At 41.4% G+C, this 17,554-nt stretch overlaps 1 protein-coding gene across 1 annotated transcript; it reads left to right on the top strand.

Moving 5' to 3' along the window:
* The first annotated feature begins 852 nt into the window (after positions 1-852).
* On the top strand, positions 853-10,596 carry ODAPH (odontogenesis associated phosphoprotein). The gene is made up of 3 exons (XM_052641783.1): positions 853-919; positions 10,229-10,368; positions 10,513-10,596. The coding sequence occupies exons 1-3, from the start codon at positions 853-855 to the stop codon at positions 10,594-10,596; spliced, it is 291 nt and encodes a 96-aa protein (XP_052497743.1).
* Positions 10,597-17,554: the final 6,958 nt, after the last annotated feature.

Genomic DNA, 17,554 nt, shown 5'->3' on the forward strand with positions numbered 1-17,554 from the left:
CGGCAACTGCAGATGTGTTCTGTGTGTTTGTGAGTCTGTTCTGTTTCATAGATAAGCTCATTTGTGCCATATTTTAGATCCCACGTGGATTTCATATGATATTGTCTTTCTGACTTACTTAGTATGATCATCGCTAGGGAGGGTCCATGCTTTTAATCACTTGTGACCATCCCCTCCCATTCCTCCAGGAGCTGACAGGAAACAAACTGGGCATCTTTGGGGCAATTTGATGAATCAGAGGGAGTCCTGAAAGGACAACTAACTAAGTTAATCTCCCAAAATTTTCGTGTCTGTTTAGACAACCACCATGACGGCTACTAGAGAAGACAGTTTTTCAACTGTTGCTCTTGCCTCCTGAACCAAAGCAGAAGAGACATAATCCCTGATCTGAAATCTGTGAACAGCCTCGTCAAACCGCTTCAGTCCCTGAGCCTTTGGATAACCCCCTCCCCATCCTGTTTGGCTTTGTGAGGTAAGCTATACGGAAGGAAAGAGTGTGGAATACTACCTGGACAGATCCTTTCTCTTGCTGAGGAGACCTATGCACACAAGTAAAGAGAAGACACTAACAGAAAAAGATTTGAAGGAATTAGAAGTATAGCGAGGGAGTGATTGTCCATAATCCAACTCCAGTCAAGGGTGGATAGATGATGTTTGGCCGGCATTATAAGAGGCTCTGGTTGATAAATACTGTCTGGTATTTCCTTGCTGACTTCTTACCCTCACACCACAGGCCCTGATGGCTGTGGTCCATTATGCAAATACAACTCCCTGAATCAAGCTGTGGGTGACTCACCCACCCCCTTTAAAGCCACGTTGGGTTCGAGGCAGTGACTGCTCAGGGTAGAAGCCATGGCTCACAGACCCTGCTTCTCCTACTGGCTATTGGTCTGCTGGTTGGTGGTAACTGTGGCAGAAGGTAAGGGTTTTGCTTTTATTCCCCTGTGGGTCCACTAATTAATAAGCTGTGTAAAAAGAATGAATTTGGCTCCATGATTATGCATATCCATGAACTGGAAATATTTACGTCAGCTTCCATCAGCCTGTGTGGTTAAAGAGAACGACACTGAATTTTTATCATCGGAAGATATTGGTCTGAGTCTCAGTCTTAGCTATATAACTTTAGATGCACTTAACTGCTCTGAAATGCATTTCCTCTTGTGTAAAGTGACAGCATGAATGACATCCAATATTATGGGGGTTGTTAGGACGAAATGAGCTATCCTGCAAGAAAAGCTCTTCAAACTTCAAGCAGTATATGAATACTAGTTATTATTGTTGTGGAGCTAACAATATCCCCCATGAATTACAGCAATGTCTACCTCTTTGATTTCCCAATAACGTGGTAATTTGCACATGGTGGGTGTTCACTTTCTGTTTGTTAATGCTTTAATCACAGTTGTGATTAAAGTTGTGTCCAAAGCAGTCAGTTGTGTCCTGGTGCTGCGGAGGTGAGCCTAGACTTCTTGCTTTGAGATTCTATGAGATTCAATTTCTCCACCGCTCCTTTCTCTTTCCTTTTCCCCCACTACAAAATTTCCAGGTGGCCTGAGCCAGAGAATTGGTTTGCAAACCCTGGGGACAGGCAAGAAAAGGAGGAGAGCCCCATGAGTCATACTGAGCCCTCCACTCCTTTCATGTGGCCCTGGAACTTTGCAGGGGTGCAGCCAGACCCTAGTAGACCCTAGTCATCCCCCAACCAGTTCGCTGAGCCCATGCACCATAGCTCATAACAGAGTGGAGAGGAGCAGGTCCAATGGAGCTGGTGGTTCCAGAAAGTGAACCACTCTTCAGGAAACCCTATAAACACATAGCTAAAGAAGTTATAAGGAAATTAGAGGTTTATTCACTTTTTTTAAGCACTGCTAAAATGTGGTTTCTGTTTTGGGCTCCCTCTTCCCCACTGTCCCTCAGACTGGCCTCAGAGTCCTTCGGATGCAGCTTCACTCTCTCCAGGCAGCCTGGCTCCAGGTCATCACTTGCTTATACCTGTCCTGGCTCTGCCAGACAGGATCGTGTGTGGGTCCCCGAACTCACACCATCCTCTCTCATCTCCATTGCAGCAGCTGTGGCTAGCCCCTCCCCTGCTTTCATCTGATATTACAATTCTGCTTCATATGATGTCGTTTAGTGTCACTATGGTGCTACCTTCACAACAGTTTTCTTAGGATATGTAGCTTTAAAATTGCAAACTCCCTCTATCTGCCATTTTTGAATTCTTACAGCAATTCGCACATCGCCCACGGTACTTACTGCGTTATGCTCTGTATTATAGATCCATGTGTTTGCAGCATCTCCCCATAGGTCCTGTTTCTTCATCTCTGCCTTTGCCGCAGCTCCTAACACAGTAACCTGTACACTGTTGAGTCGACTAGACTCACAGCATAGGACTGAAAGAGGCCTGTGTGAACTTGTGTGAAGTGGGCTCCAAAGTCTTTATCTGTAAAATTAGGGACTTGACCAAAATAGCTAGTCATTCTGTGAGTCTATGAAGTGAATTAAGTTGCAGTTATTGTGAGCAAGTTAATCACAGGGCTTATATTTCTTTTTGGTTCACCTCTGAAGGCGCCTGAGAATGTATAAAAGAAGAACTGCATACTTATACATCAAGTATAAAGCTTACTTCTCTTAAAAATCAGGGTAGCTCACTACAAAACAGCTATTGTCTGCCCAAACAACCACAGACTACAGGTAATTATATTTTCTAAAAAGAGGTCATCTCATCCTTACTTTCTTTAAAGTACTAGTTGGCGTACTATGAATTTCATGTCTAGACTATAATAAACCCACTTAAAATTGATGTCCAAACTCCAGCAATAGTTTGGCTTGATTATTTTATTATCCTCTAATTCTGAATGTAAATTTTTTTGCAAATTTTATGGGTTTGGCAGGACTTCCTTGGCAGTCCAGTGGTAAGACTCCACATTTCCACTGCAGGGAACATAGATCTGATTTCTGGCCTGGGAAATAAGATCCCACATGCCATGTAACCAAAAAAAAAATTTTTTTTAAATATTTTTCTGAGACTAGAATGAAAGATTCACTTAGACTTGCAAAAGTCTACAGAAATGAACTCAACATCCATTAATACAATCCACACCTGCCTGCCTGGCCACTCATTCAACTCATCTGTTATGTACTGGGCATAAGTACTCACACTAAGCAAAGGACTGTTTATAGCAATGACCAATAGGGGCTTCCTGGATAGTACAGTTGGTAGAGAATTCTCCTGCAATGCGGGAGACCTTGTTTTGATTCCTGGGTTGGGAAGATCTGCTGGAGAATAGAAAGGCTACCCATTCCAGTATTATTGGGCTCACCTTGTGACTCAGCTGGTAAAGAATCCGCCTGCAATGAGGGAGACCTAGGTTTGATCCCTGGGTTGGGAAGATCCCCAGGAGAAGGGAAATAATACCCATTCCAGTATTTTGGCCTGGAGATTTCCATGAACTGTATAGTCCATGGGGTCACAGAGAGTCAGACACAACTGAGAGACTTTCACTTTCACTTTCAATGACCAGTAGAGTCAACAGTCCTCCTCATCTTCATGGAGGTTCAATAACCTAGTAGCTCAGTTCAGTTCAGTTCAGTTGCTCAGTGGTGTCCAACTCTTTGCAACCCATGGACTGCAGCACAACAGGCCTGCCTGTCCATCCCCAACTCCCAGGGTTTACTCAAACTCATGTCCATTGAGTTGGTGATGCCATTCAACCATCTCATCCTCTGTCATCCCCTTCTCCTCCCACCTTCAATCTTTCCCAGCATCAGGGTCTTTTCCAATGAGTTGGCACTTCGCATCAGGTGGCCAAAGTATCATAGCTTCAGTTTCAGCATCAGTCCTTCCAATGAATATTCAAGGTTGATCTCCTTTAGGATTGACTGGCTGGATCTCCTTGCTGTCCAAGGGACTCTCAAGAGTCTTTTCCAATACCACAGTTCAAAAGCATCAATTCTTCAGTGCTCAGTTTTCTTTACAGTCCAACTCTCACATCCATGTCTGAGCACTTTACATATCTTATTTTAGACACTACAGCAAGCCAATAAGTAGCATTATTTTCTCCATTTTAACAAATAAGGAAAGGCAGACTTGGAGGAAGCTGTCAATTAAGTTATGGAAGCTGTCAGTAGTCACACAATTATTAAATGGCAGAGCTCATATAAGTCATAGAGCTCAGGGATTCTATGCTGTTTTTAAAAATTATGAAAGTATGATAACATTTACAAGTGACTTGGAAAATGCAGAACAAAGTTACATATAGTTCCATTGTATATTACAATTATTTTTTAAGTAGATAAATTAAGATTTTTAGTTGGAGTTAAAATAGCAAACTCTCAAAAATTAATAGAATAATAGACAGAAAAGCAGAAGGAGGTGGTGGACCTGAAAAGCATTATGAACAAATTCAACATAATTATGATTTATACAATTTTCACACAACAGCAGAATACAAATTCTATTCAAGTTCCCATAGTCTGTAAACCAGGAGAGACTGGAACATATCCAGGAGTGTAAAACAGGATGCAAAAATTTCATGGTCTAAAGGTACTGAAATCATACAGTCTGTTCTCTTAAGGGATCCTGTGCTTTTAAACACTATGCTATTCTGCCTCTCAAAATGTTTCCAATCTGCATTTAAATATTTGACTGACTTCAGTCTAATTACGGTTACAGAAGAGCTCTCATTTTCGATATTCAGTATCTTTGGTGTCCTGTCAGTATGCTACAGAGTGAGAAATATTTGCTTGTTAATAATCACATTATCCCTGAGAAGTAGGAAAGTGATAACTTTTGCAGTTATGGAAACAGATCTCTCTCAGTCTGATCGAGTCCCCTGTAGGCACAGTGCTAGAGATCAGGAGACCAGGTATGCACGATGAGCTCGCAGGTACATCAGTGGAGGAGGAATATAACCACGGAATACTAATCACATAACCGGTAAATCTGGTGAAAGTGGACTCATGGGTGTTATGGAAGCATATTGCTAAAGGCCTTAAGGCAGCCTCAGGAGAGGGAAGACCTCCTTGAGGAAATGAGACGTGAAATCTGCATAGAGATAAACCAGGCAAGTTCAGTTCAGTTCAGTCACTCAGTCGTGTCCGACTCTTTGCGACCCCAGGAATCGCAGCACGCCAGGCCTCCCTGTCCATCACCAACTCCCAGAGTTCACTCAGATTCACGTCCATCGAGTCAGTGATGTCATCCAGCCATCTCATCCTCTGTCATCCCCTTCTCCTCCTGCCCCCAATCCCTCCCAGCATCACAGTCTTTTCCAATGAGTCAGCTCTTCACATGAGGTGGCCAAAGTACTGGAGTTTCAACTTTAGCATCATTCCTTCCAAAGAAATCCCAGGGCTGATCTTCAGAATGGACTGGTTGGATCTCCTTGCAGTTCAAGGGACTCTCAAGAGTCTTCTCCAACACCACACTTCAAAAGCATCAATTCTTTGGCGCTCAGCCTTCTTCACAGTCCAACTCTCACATCCATACATGACCACAGGAAAAACCATAGCCTTGACTAAACGGACCTTAGTTGGCAAAGTAATGTCTCTGCTTTTGAATATGCTATCTAGGTTGGTCATAACTTTTCTTCCAAGGAGTAAGCGTCTTTTAATTTCATGGCTGCAATCACCATCTGCAGTGATTTTGGAGCCCAAAAAAATAAAGTCTGACACTGTTTCCCCATCTATTTCCCATGAAGTGATGGGACAAGATGCCATGATCTTCGTTTTCTGAATGTTGAGCTGTAGGCCAACTTTTTCACTCTCCACTTTCACTTTCATGAAGAGGCTTTTGAGTTCCTCTTCACTTTCTGCCATAAGGGTGGTGTCATCTGCATATCTGAGGTTATTGATATTTTCTCCCAGAAATCTTGATTCAAATGATGTTCTTGGCATCTGGAACCAACTTTTTAAAAGCCCAGGACCATTGATGATTGCTGTCAAAGTAGTTGTCAACATTTGTCAGAAGAGAGCCTTGACTAATACTGGACAAACCAGGGATCTCTCTGGTGGTCCAGTAGTTAAGACTCTGAGTTTCCAAAGCAGAGTGCATGAGACAACACTAATACTTCTTTGTGGGATGGCAGAAACAGAGTCAGATTCCTATGGATTAAATGGGTGGGGGAAAAGGGAGTCAGTGTGTAGACTTCTCTTTGAAGTGAGAGAAGTAGAAACAAAGAAGTGCGTGGCAGATCACTGAAGTTTTCCCTCTGAAATATGAAGCAAAATAATCTGCTTAGAAAGGTCAGGAGAGTTGAATTAAGAAGAATGAGAATGTTGAAGGGGCTTTGAAGAGACTATGGAAGGTTTAGAAGACAAAGAGAATGGATCAGAACATGGACAGACAGAAGAATTCAGGAGCAGTATTAACTCTTTCAAGACCATGAATGGCATCGACCCACTCACAAAATCCTGGGACAGTTCCCCAAATATGTCCCTAAATTTCCCATATGTTACACCACTTGAGCTAGCCAACCAGGAACCTGAAATAGTCACCATGTGTCTAGTCTGCTGGGAGAATGTGGTTTTGTGTGAGCTAGTTACTGGCACAAACATATATCTTGACCTTGAGTCCTCAGAAATTCCTGGAAGAAGAGAGCATTGACTAATATTGGACAAACCAGGGACTTCTCTGGTGGTCCAGTGGTTAAGACTCTGAGTTTCCAAAGTAGAATGCATGAGTTCAATCCTTGGTCAAGGAATTAAGATCTCACATGCTACATGGCAAGGTCAAAAAAAAACAAAATAAAAAAATTTTTTTTTTATTTTAAAAAACACTAGACATCCCAGAGTCAGGCAAACACTAACAACTCTAATAACCCATTGTCAGGAGGATTTGGTGAGTAGCCTCAGTTTTAAGAAGTAAAATGAGCACAAAGGGTGGATGTTTTAAAAGCTAGAATCCAATTTACCGAGTGGCAGAGCCCAAGACCTAGCTAAACCTGATCTGATAGCAAAATGTCCCAATGGAGCTCAAGAATAAGGCTAGCTTCCTCTCTAGCAAGTGGACTCTCAGCAGAAAGGTTTTATGTTAAAAAGGTTCATAACTAATCTGATTGTATAGGAGGAAAGAATGAGTGATATGGCATTAAGCCATCTTCTGTAGTTTGAAATGTCTTAATCCAGTTTCAATCATAACATTTTAATACTCAGTAGCCTGAGTGGATCTGGGAGAAAGAGTCAGTATTTAATTCACCCATTCAAATTGGATTAACAAAATAATAGGGGTGATTATTATAAAGATATTTCCAAGAAACTTAAGTACAGCCAGCCTTCAAAAAGACCAACCCTGGAAAGTCAAGAGCCAAAGTTATGCTCACAGTCACCCTGTGTCCACATAGGCACTTGTCTCTTTTTCTCTTTGAGAGGCCTTCCCCATTTTACAGCTATGGAAAGACTGGCTTGTTGTTTATTCAACATTCAACTGGCCAGCGGCTGACTCTCCAGCCTCTTCCCTACACCTTCTCCTTACATCCTCCACTGTGTCACTTTGTAGAAACTCTTGGATGAAATCTGATTTTTCACTGGCCAGTGAATGAAAGAGTTGAATGTCTAACAACAGTCTTGTGAGGAATTCATTTTTTCCATCATTCACACTCAGCTGCCCTTTCCAGACTTGTATTGGCAAGTTTCTAAAGGAAAGAAGGGATAATTTTCTAAAGGAAATCTTGCTATTTCATAGCCAATTTGATTAAATCATACAGCTAGAGGAAAGACCTTGACACTGGATATTGATCCAAATTTCTTCTCGGAAACTTGTCATCTGGTCCTCAGTGCTCATTTCTCTGCTGCCTATAGACTCTCCCTCTGTCCTCTTCAGGGAGCAGTTTCACTGCTGGGGAAGTGAAGCAAGTCTTTTGGATTAATAGCCTTTGTGGGGACAGTTACTTTTCTTAACATTACATTTTTTTCCACCAAATTTTCTTTTTTATTTATAATTTATGCACAATAAAAGGCACACATCTTAAAAGTGCAGATGAATCACTTTTTACATATATGCATATGTGCATATAATCATGTGTACACATATATTTTTGTGTATATTTATATGTATGTGTATAAATATAAATGTGTGTGCATATCTCCATATTCATGTAACAATCACCCAGATCAAGATTGAAAGAATTCACTGATTCCTTTCTCCACTAAATAACACCTACACGTAACCCTAAGCTGTTTTTCACTTTTTTTAAACCATTCAGTTCAGTTCAGTTGCTCAGTCATGTCCGACTCTGTGCAACCCATGAACTTCAGCATGCCAGGCCTCCCTGTCCATCACCAACTCCCAGAGCCTGCCCAGACTCATGTGCATCACATTGGTGATGCCATCCAACCCTCTCATCCTCTGTTGTCCCTTTCTCCTCCCACCTTTAATCTTTCACAGCATTAGGGTCTTTTCCAATGAGTCAGCTCTTTGCATCAGGTAGCCAAAGTATTGAAGTTTCAGCTTCAGGGTCAGTCCTAGCAATGAATATTCAGGACTGACTTCCTTTAGGATGGACTGGTTGGATCTCTTTGCAGTCTAAGGGACTCTCAAGAGTCTTCTCCAACACCACAGTTAAAAGCATCAGCTCTTTGGTACTCAAATTTCTTTATAGTCCAACTCTCACACCCATACATGACTAGTGGAAAAACCATAGCTTTGACTAGATGGACCTTTGCTGACAAAGTACTGTCTCTGCTTTTTAATATGCTGTCTAGGTTGGTCATAACTTTCCTTCCAAGGAATAAGCTTCTTTTAATTTCATGGCTGCAGTCACCATCTGCAGTGATTTGGGAGCCCTCAAAAATAAAATCTCTCACTGTTTCCATTGTTTCCCCATCTATTTGCCATGAAGTGATGGGACCAGATGCCATGATCTTAGTTTTCTGAATGTTGAGTTTTAAGCCAGCTTTTTCACTTGCCTCTTTCACTTTCACCAAGAGGCTCTTTAGTTCTTCTTCACTTTTTGCCATAAGGGTAGTGTCACCTACATATCTGAGGTTAATGATATTTCTCCCAGAAATCTTGGTTCCAGCTTGTGCTTCAACTATCCTGACATTTCGCATGATGTACTCTGCATAGAAGTTAAATAACCTGGGTGACAGTATACAGCCTTGACATACTCCTTTCCCAATTTGGAACCAGTCTGCTGTTCCATGTCCAGTTCTAACTGTTTCCTCTTAACCTGCACACAGATTTCTCAGAAGGCAGGTCAGGTGGTCTGGTATTCCCATCTCTTTAAGAACTTTCCACAGTTTGTTGTGATCCACACACTCAAAGGCTTTGGCATAGTCAATAAAGCAGAAGTAGATGTTTTTCTAGAACTCTCTTGCTTTTTCAATGATCCAGCAGATGTTGGCAATTTGATCTCTGATTCCTCTGCCTATTCTAAATCCAGCTTGAACATCTTTCATAGATTAACATAATTTTGCTTGTTCTTGAACTTGATATAAATGGAATCTTACACTACATACTCTTTTGTGTCTAACTTCTTTGGCTCAACATAGCATCATAGGATACATCCATGTTGTTGTATTCATAATTCTTGGTCTTTATTACTGAGTAGTATTTTATTGTATAAATACATAGTTTATTTATCCTCACCTATTGATGGTTTCTGTGTGTATGTACTTAGTTGCTTCAGTCATGCACAACTCTTTGTGATCCTTTGTACCATAGCCCACCAAGCTCCTCTGTCCATGGGATTCTCCAGGCAGAATATTCGAGTGGGTTGCCATGCCCTCCTCCAGGGGATCTTTCCAACCCAAGTCTCCCACATTGCAGGTGTATTCTTTACCATCCAAGCCACCAGGGAGCCCACTGATGGTTTCAAGGTTTAGGTTAATATGAATAAGAGTGCTATGCGGATTTCCTTGGTGGTCTCGTGGTTAAGACTCTGCACTTCCCCTGCAGGGGGAACCGGTTTGATCCTTGGTCAGAGAACTAAGATCCCACATACCCCACAGTGTGGCCAAAAAAAAAGCTGCTTAAAAAACAAAAATTCTTGAACTAACCTTCTGTAGACATACGAACTCATTTCTCATGGGTAAATTCTCCAGCATGGAATTTCTGGGTCACAAGGAGTGTCCATGTCTCATTTTACCGACCTAGACAGTTCTCTCAAACATGCTTTAGGGAGACTCTAGAATTCTCCCTTCCATTCTTTCTCCTCCGTGACACCTGAAGACTCTCCCCTCTGCTCCTGTCATCAGGCCTATTTCCTGACATGCACTTTTCTCCCCACAGGACAAGAAGAAGTGGTCACTCCTCCTGGAGACTCACAAAATAATGCAAACCCTACAGACTGCGAGATCGTTACACTCACCCCTCCCCCTGCCACAAGGAACCCAGCCACAAGGATCCAGCTCATCACCAGGACACCCAGGTGTCCCCTCCATTTTTTCCCACCACGATGGCCCCGAGTCTACATTAGGTTTCCATACAGGCCTTACCCCCCTCCAACGTGGAACCACCATTTTCAATTCCATCCATATTTTTGTCCACACAGTCGCCTTCCTCCTTATTACAATTATTTCCCCAGGAGAAGACTCTGGAGAGGAAGTTCCTCTGAGGAAAGCAGAGAAAAGAGAGAAGCCCCAAATGTGCTGAAGTAAAAGAAACCAAAGCCTCAGAAAAGACTAGAAAAAGTTTTGTGCTTTCAGTTTTCAATTAAAACAACTGGGTTGGAAAATTATGTCTCTTAAACTCCACTGACTGGAAATTGTTCTCCTTGTCAGCAGTGAATGTATTGGTTTATAGGTTATTCACGATAACAAAATAGAAGCAATAACTACATTATTCTTATCCTTTACCTTTTATGATCGCAGCATGTTTATGCAAGAAAAGTTCTAAAGTGAGTGGTTCCCATAATTCCTATCATCCTGCAAAACCAGAAGAATCAGCTCCATCTTCTAAATCACAGTGAAGAGCATTTAAATAAATTGAGACTGCTATAAACCAAATGGAGACATTAATGACACCCTTTTATGCTTACTGGAAAACTCACAAAGCAAGGCATATTTACAAAGTGATCTTTAGAAAAATTATAAAAGACAAGAAAGTTTTGTTTTATTCTGTTTGGCAGTGGTTATTCATTCATTTTTAATTGACATACAATTGACATAATATTATATTAGTTCTAGGTTATATAACATAATGATTCAATATTTGTGTATATGTTACAGAATGATTACCACAATAGTTCGGTTAACATCTATTACCATACACAATTACAAAACTTCTTTCTTGTGAAGAGAATTTTCAAGATCCGCTCAGTTTTCTAACAACAAAAAGAAATTATAAAGATTAAAATAAAAGGCTATGGGGAGTTTAACAATAGGTACTATTTTAAAGATACTATAAACTAAATTACCTAACCAAAAAAGTTATTTTTAAACTGTAATATCTAAATATACTTTAATGTTAACTGTTTAAGCCATCAGTGAAAATTAGTTTGATATGTATCTCACTGTTTCTCCTATTATCTTTGTATGCATGCTAAGTCACTTCAGTTGTATCCAACTGTTTGTGACCCTATGGACTGTAGCTCATCAGGTTCCTCTGTCTGTGGGATTCTCCAGGCAAAAATACTGGAGTGAGTTCCCATTCTCTTCTCTTCATACATATAGATACTAGTTTAAATTATATACTTCCCCTAAAATTTTCAACATGATTCTAGGCTCAAAATTCAAGTACAGAGATGTTTGAGTAAGTCTAGAACTCCACAGACACAAATTCAGTCAACTATAGGAACCTTGTATTGTGAGGAGGTAATATAAGCAACAAATCTCACAGGCTGTATTCATTTCTTATTGATATTTCTTTAGCTATTCTGTAAAATACTGCCTCCTTTTTGTGTGTTCACCTTGCCTGTAACATAGGAACCTTGGTTTCTCATATGTGGTCAGTGGCTTTCATCTGTTCCTCCCAAAAACCATGTGCAAAGTTGCTGCTGCTGCTTCTATGAAGGAAAAAGAGTAGGGGTTTGGGGGACACAAAGACGTGGAGATGCTCAGAATGTTGCCTGGGAAATGGAGAGATATATAAAGTCATCATGCTCTGTTTCCTCACTATATTAAAAGATAAAAAGAAAAACACTGTTTTTCTTTACTACATAGCAAATTTTCATCCTAAGAACAGATATTTGCTTAGAAATCACAAGCTTAAGTAAACCTGTATTTGAAATCCTCCTTAAGGATGTTTTTTAATCTATATTTTGTATAAACTTGCTCACTCATTTGCTTTCTTTTTGGTTGATGGGGCATAATCTGAAAAGGGCCAACCTTGGGCAAACCTGAAGACAGATCAGTACTGTATTTGAACCTCACCTCCCTCCCTGGACCTCCTGCTTTATTACCTCTCACTGCTCACCCAGCTGATCCATGAGCTCACCACACTCCACCACCCAAAACCAACCTGGTTCTGACAGGCCTTTCTCTCCCCAGACATTTGAACTTTTGCAATCCAGTATCTCAGCATGGTTCAGTCGCTTAGTCACATGTGATTCTTTGCAACCCTATGGACTATAGGGATCGCCATTAAATCTGCCCTGAAATCCAATCCTTGAAGGCCTTGTTAGTGATCTATTGCCAGGGTCCAGCCCCGGTGGATCCAGGGAATTCGAAGCGGGGACAGAGTCGGCGTTTGAGGAATTAATTGCTTAATTAAAGATATGGAGGGAGATTAGAAAGAAATAGTGTAGTAGGAAAATAAGTGGAGAAAAGAGGCTGAATAACTAGGTTTTCATGGAAAACCAATAAAGTTCCAAGACAAGGAACTTGCATCGTCTACGTAGGCCACCGACGCCCTCTTGAATAGCAGAGGGTGCCCTGCCTTGGGCTCCCTCTCGCGTGGGTCTTAGAAGCCAGGGCAAATAAGTAGACACGGTGAGCCTTCATGCTCCAGATGGGAATTCAGCCAGAAAAGGGAGAAAAGAACAACATGGGGGAGCCAAGCATCGGTGCCAGACCCACAACTTTATTTTCGAAAGCAGCTTATATACCCCAAGTTGTACATAAAGAAATAATGGAATATGCAGTTATGCAGGGGCAGCAGTCCTGACCCTTATTGAGACTAGGCTTTCCTTTTGCATACCTCCCTGTATATAAAAGGTCTCAGGTGGTTTACATTATCTTCTGGCCAAGAGGCCTGTTAACATTTATATGGTTCTCTTCCTAGATAAATGTCTATCAACAAGAAAACTCATTTTCCCCTGAAGTGTTTTTCCTTAATCTTCATCACCCTCAAAACACTAAATAAAGTTACATTCCTGTAGAACAAAGGTGCAGTGGGTTATAACAAAGAAAGTACTTAACTTAAAGGTCTAATGTTGCTAATACCAGGGCTTCAGTTCAGTTCAGTCGCTCAGTCATGTCCGACTCTTTGTGACCCCAGGAATCACAGCACGCCAGGCCTCTCTGTCCATCGCCATCTCCCGGAGTTCACTCAGACTCACGTCCATCGAGTCCATGATGCCATCCAGCCATCTCATCCTGGGTCGTCCCCTTCTCCTCCTGCCCCCAGTCTCTCCTAGCATCAGTCTTTTCCAATGAGTCAAATCTTCGCATGAGGTGACCAAAGTACTGGAGCTTCAGCTTTAGCATCATTCCTTTCAAAGAAATCCCAGGGTTGATCTCCTTCAAAATGGATTGGTTGGATCTCCTTGCAGTCCAAGGGACCCTCAAGAGTCTTCTCCAACACCACAGTTCAAAAGCATCAATTCTTCGGCACTCAGCCTTCTTCACAGTCCAACTCTCACATCCATACATGACCACAGGAAAAACCATAGCCTTGACTAGACGGACCTTAGTCGGCAAAGTAAATACCAGGGCTACTACCTGTTTTTTCTATATACCAACTATATCTACAAATAAAAGACATGAAAACTTTGCAGCAACAAATGGAACCCTTCATCAGTCCTATTCTAATGATTTTGACTCCTTGGAAGCCCCTACATTCCTAGGATGTTTTAAGCTTTCTGTGCGTCTCGCGGTTAGGAGGCCACAAATAATCACATGTGCAGCTGTAAGAGTCCAGCAGGCAGGCTAGAAAGCCATCAGAGGGGTTTTTGGATTGAAACACTCATATTATGCCCAGGAGATTTATTATCTAAAAGCTCTAAATTAACTTTTTCCAGAAAAAGGTGGTGAGGGGACAGCCCCCTGTTAATGTCAGAAGAGTAGGTGGAAAGCATAACACAGTAAAGCAGGCAGACTCTGGTTTTTGGGGGTAGATGCTCGGGAACAGGGTGTCTCCTGAGGCTCGATCCTGCCTTTGCGTATGCCGAGCCTCCTTCCTCATGACCTTTGCCACGGGCGGAGTTCCTCACACTGGCTCCCAGCAATCTATAAACCTCAGGAAAACTAAGACAAACTAAAAAAGGTGTAACAGCTTCATTGTATCCATTATAGAAAGTGGGCTACTCCTGGGGTATTTCACAGTAAGACCCTTTTTCAAAATGGCTTCAGATAAAATTACATCATTTTTCACCCTTGAACATGCATAGAATAGCCTACCTAAGAAACAGCCCACAACCACAATTAAAAGTATAGGTCTTTGTGAGTTTCCAAACCCAAATATTGTTACTCCATCATGTGTGACTTGTTGGGACCCTTTGGAGTATAGCCTGCCAGGCTCCTCTATCCATGGGATTCTCCAGGCAGGAATACTAGAGTAGGTAGCTGCTATTCCCTTCTCCAGGGGATCTTCCTGACTCAGGGATCGAACCCAGGTCTCCTACATTGCAGGCAGATTCTTCACCCACTGAGCCATCGGGGAAGATCCTTGTGAGTTTGGGTTAGTATATTTTTTTAAAAAATATGGAGGTACCTAGCAGGTTTATTGACCCAGGGGGATCATTTTCAAGTACTAATAGGTCAAAATGAACTAGTTTACATGTGTTCCTCTTAGCATATAGGTGGGATTGTCTTCTTCTGCAGCAATGGCAGTCTGTTGGGAACATGTGACTTTTTTAATGCATCTTTTATACATGCTTCAATACATCTTTTGCTTTGTGGCAGAAATAGCCTATGCAAGTCTAAAGTTCTAATTATACTAAAAAAGCATAACCTGAATCAAGTCATCCAGCAAACCCAAATTTACAAAACAACTGCTCTGTAATCTCCAAAATATGTGGATGTCAGGGTAGACAAAGTGTAAAGACGATTAAAGAGACATGACAACTAAATGTAACAAGGCCTGGAGCTGGGAAGGAAAGGGAGATATTGCCATAAAGGATATTATTGGAACAACTGGAAAATTTTTATGTGAACCATGTTTTAGGTAATAGCCGTATATCGATGTTAAATTTTCTGAGCTTGATAGTTATGTAAGAGAAGATCCTTAGATAAAAATCTGAAGGTAAAGGAATATTTTTATGCAACTGTCTTAAATTATTTGGGGGAAAAATGTGTGTGTGTGTGTGTGTGTGTGTGTGTGTGTGTGTGTGTGTGAAGGAAGGCAGGGAAGGGAGATAGAGAGAGGGAGAAAAGGGGAACAGGGAAGGAGGCTGGGAGGGAGAGTGAAAAAAAATCATGGGAAAATGTTTTTATAATTGATACATTTGGAGGAAAGGCATATGGCAGTTCTTTATACCATTCTTGCAACTCTTCTGTAGCTTGAAATTATTTCAAAATGAAATTTAAAAGACATTATTAAAAACAACACAGAACTTAGCAATAGGGGTTTAGTTGTCGGGGAGGAATTGGCCTGTTTAAGGTCTCAGGAAACACATGAGGGAGATGACAGAGACTGGGGAGTGGGGTACAAAGAGAAGGAAGATTAAAAAGAAGATCTTGGGGGAAATATCCTGGGAAAAGCTGCATTGAAAGTGGTCGCAGTCATTTGGGGAGCACAGTGCCCTGCAGGCTAGGCTGTCCCTGCTACCCTGCCTCCCCCCCAGGAAGGGGCACTTGACTTGTGGGAGGGACTACACCTACGTGGACTTTAAAAGTATCTAAGATTCTGGTGTACACTCAAGGTGAGATGTAACTCATACTTTTGTTCACTGAGATATTTTGTGATTAAAAACTCTGAGCAAAGTGAAAATGCAGTAATTTTAAAGGAATTTTATGTTGAGTTGTGCCATGTGAACACATCTTCTTTTGGTTTTATTGTGTTTGTGGTCAGTAGTAAGAAAAAAAAATCTCTGCTTACTGTCTCTTTTCATAGTCATTGTAACAAGAAGAAGGGAACAGTCTTTTGTAGTCACTGTAAAATGACTATAATGTTTGGTAGCAAACAGAATCCATGTACTCTTACTAAGGTTAAATAATTTGTTGTATCTTCAGTCCAAGTTTTCCTTATACTTTTTAAATAATCCAGCAGTAGAGTAGAATCTATTAGCCAAAATCAGTTTGGGAATTAAGAGTAAAACCTGGGGTGGGAAAGAAAAGGGTGGACTTTTACAAGACACAATCAGTAAAAATTCAGGGAAAGATCTGAAAACCCTGTATGATAATTTATACTTGTTCCTGAACTGTGCCCTGAGTTGGTAATGTGGGACTTCCCTGGTGGCTCAGACAGTAAAGCATCTGTCTATCAATGCAGGAGACCTGGGTTTGATCCCTGGGTCGGAAGATTCCCTGGAGAAGGAAATGGCAACCCACTCTAGTACTCTTGCCAAGAAAATCCCATGGATGGAGGAGCCGGGTGCAGGCTACCATCCATGGGGTCGCAAAGAGTCAGACATGACTGAGTTGGTAATACCAGTAGCTTCTTATCATATCCTTCTTGTTCTTAAATTTTATTTAAAAAATTTTATATCCCAAACACTTTCTGCTCTTGGAATTTTTCTGTCTTCTGAGTTTTTGTTTTTGTTTTTTTTAATGTTTAAAAATATGTCTGCATGATAGTCCAATTTTTAACTAGTGACTTGGACATGATACAATTATTAGAATTTAAAGAGTGGTAGTCATGCTTCATGGGAAATAGATGGGGAAACAGTGGAAACAGTGTCAGACTTTACTTTTTTGGGCTCTAAAATCACTGCAGATGGTGACTGCAGCCATGAAATTAAAAGACGCTTACTCCTTGGAAGAAAAGTTATGACCAACCTAGTAGCATATTCAAAAGCAGAGACATTGCTTTGCCAACTAATGTCTGTCTAGTCAAGGCTACGGTTTTTTCAGTGGTCATGTATGGATATGAGAGTTGGACTGTGAAGAAAGCTGAGTGCCGAAGAAATGATGCTTTTGAACTGCGGTGTTGGAGAAGACTCTTGAGAGTCCCTTGGACTGCAAGGAGATCCAACCAGTCCATTCTAAAGGAGATAAGCCCTGGGATTTCTTTGGAGGGAATGATGCTAAAGCTGAAACTCCCATACTTTGGCCACCTCATGTGAAGAGTTGACTCATTGGAAAAGACTCTGATGCTGGGAGGGATTGGGGGCAGGAGGAGAAGGGGACGACCCAGGATGAGATGGCTGGATGGCATCATTGACTCGATGGACGTGAGTCTGAGTGAGCTCTGGGAGATGGTTATGGACAGGGAGGCCTGGCGTGCTGCGATTCCTGGGGTCGCAAAGAGTTGGACATGACTGAGCAACTGAACTGAACTGAACTGAGTCATGCCCAT

Source organism: Budorcas taxicolor, chromosome 6, assembly GCF_023091745.1.
Source record: "Budorcas taxicolor isolate Tak-1 chromosome 6, Takin1.1, whole genome shotgun sequence".
NCBI classification, from domain to species: domain Eukaryota; kingdom Metazoa; phylum Chordata; class Mammalia; order Artiodactyla; family Bovidae; genus Budorcas; species Budorcas taxicolor.

Bases quoted from the DNA above. Each gene is read 5' to 3' on its own strand.
- ODAPH (XM_052641783.1), top strand. From the start codon at position 853: ATGGCTCACAGACCCTGCTTCTCCTACTGGCTATTGGTCTGCTGGTTG. The intron at 920-10,228 runs GTAAGGGTTTTG...TTCTCCCCACAG, and splicing joins GGTGGTAACTGTGGCAGAAG to GACAAGAAGAAGTGGTCACT. The intron at 10,369-10,512 runs TGTCCCCTCCAT...CCTTATTACAAT, and splicing joins TCATCACCAGGACACCCAGG to TATTTCCCCAGGAGAAGACT.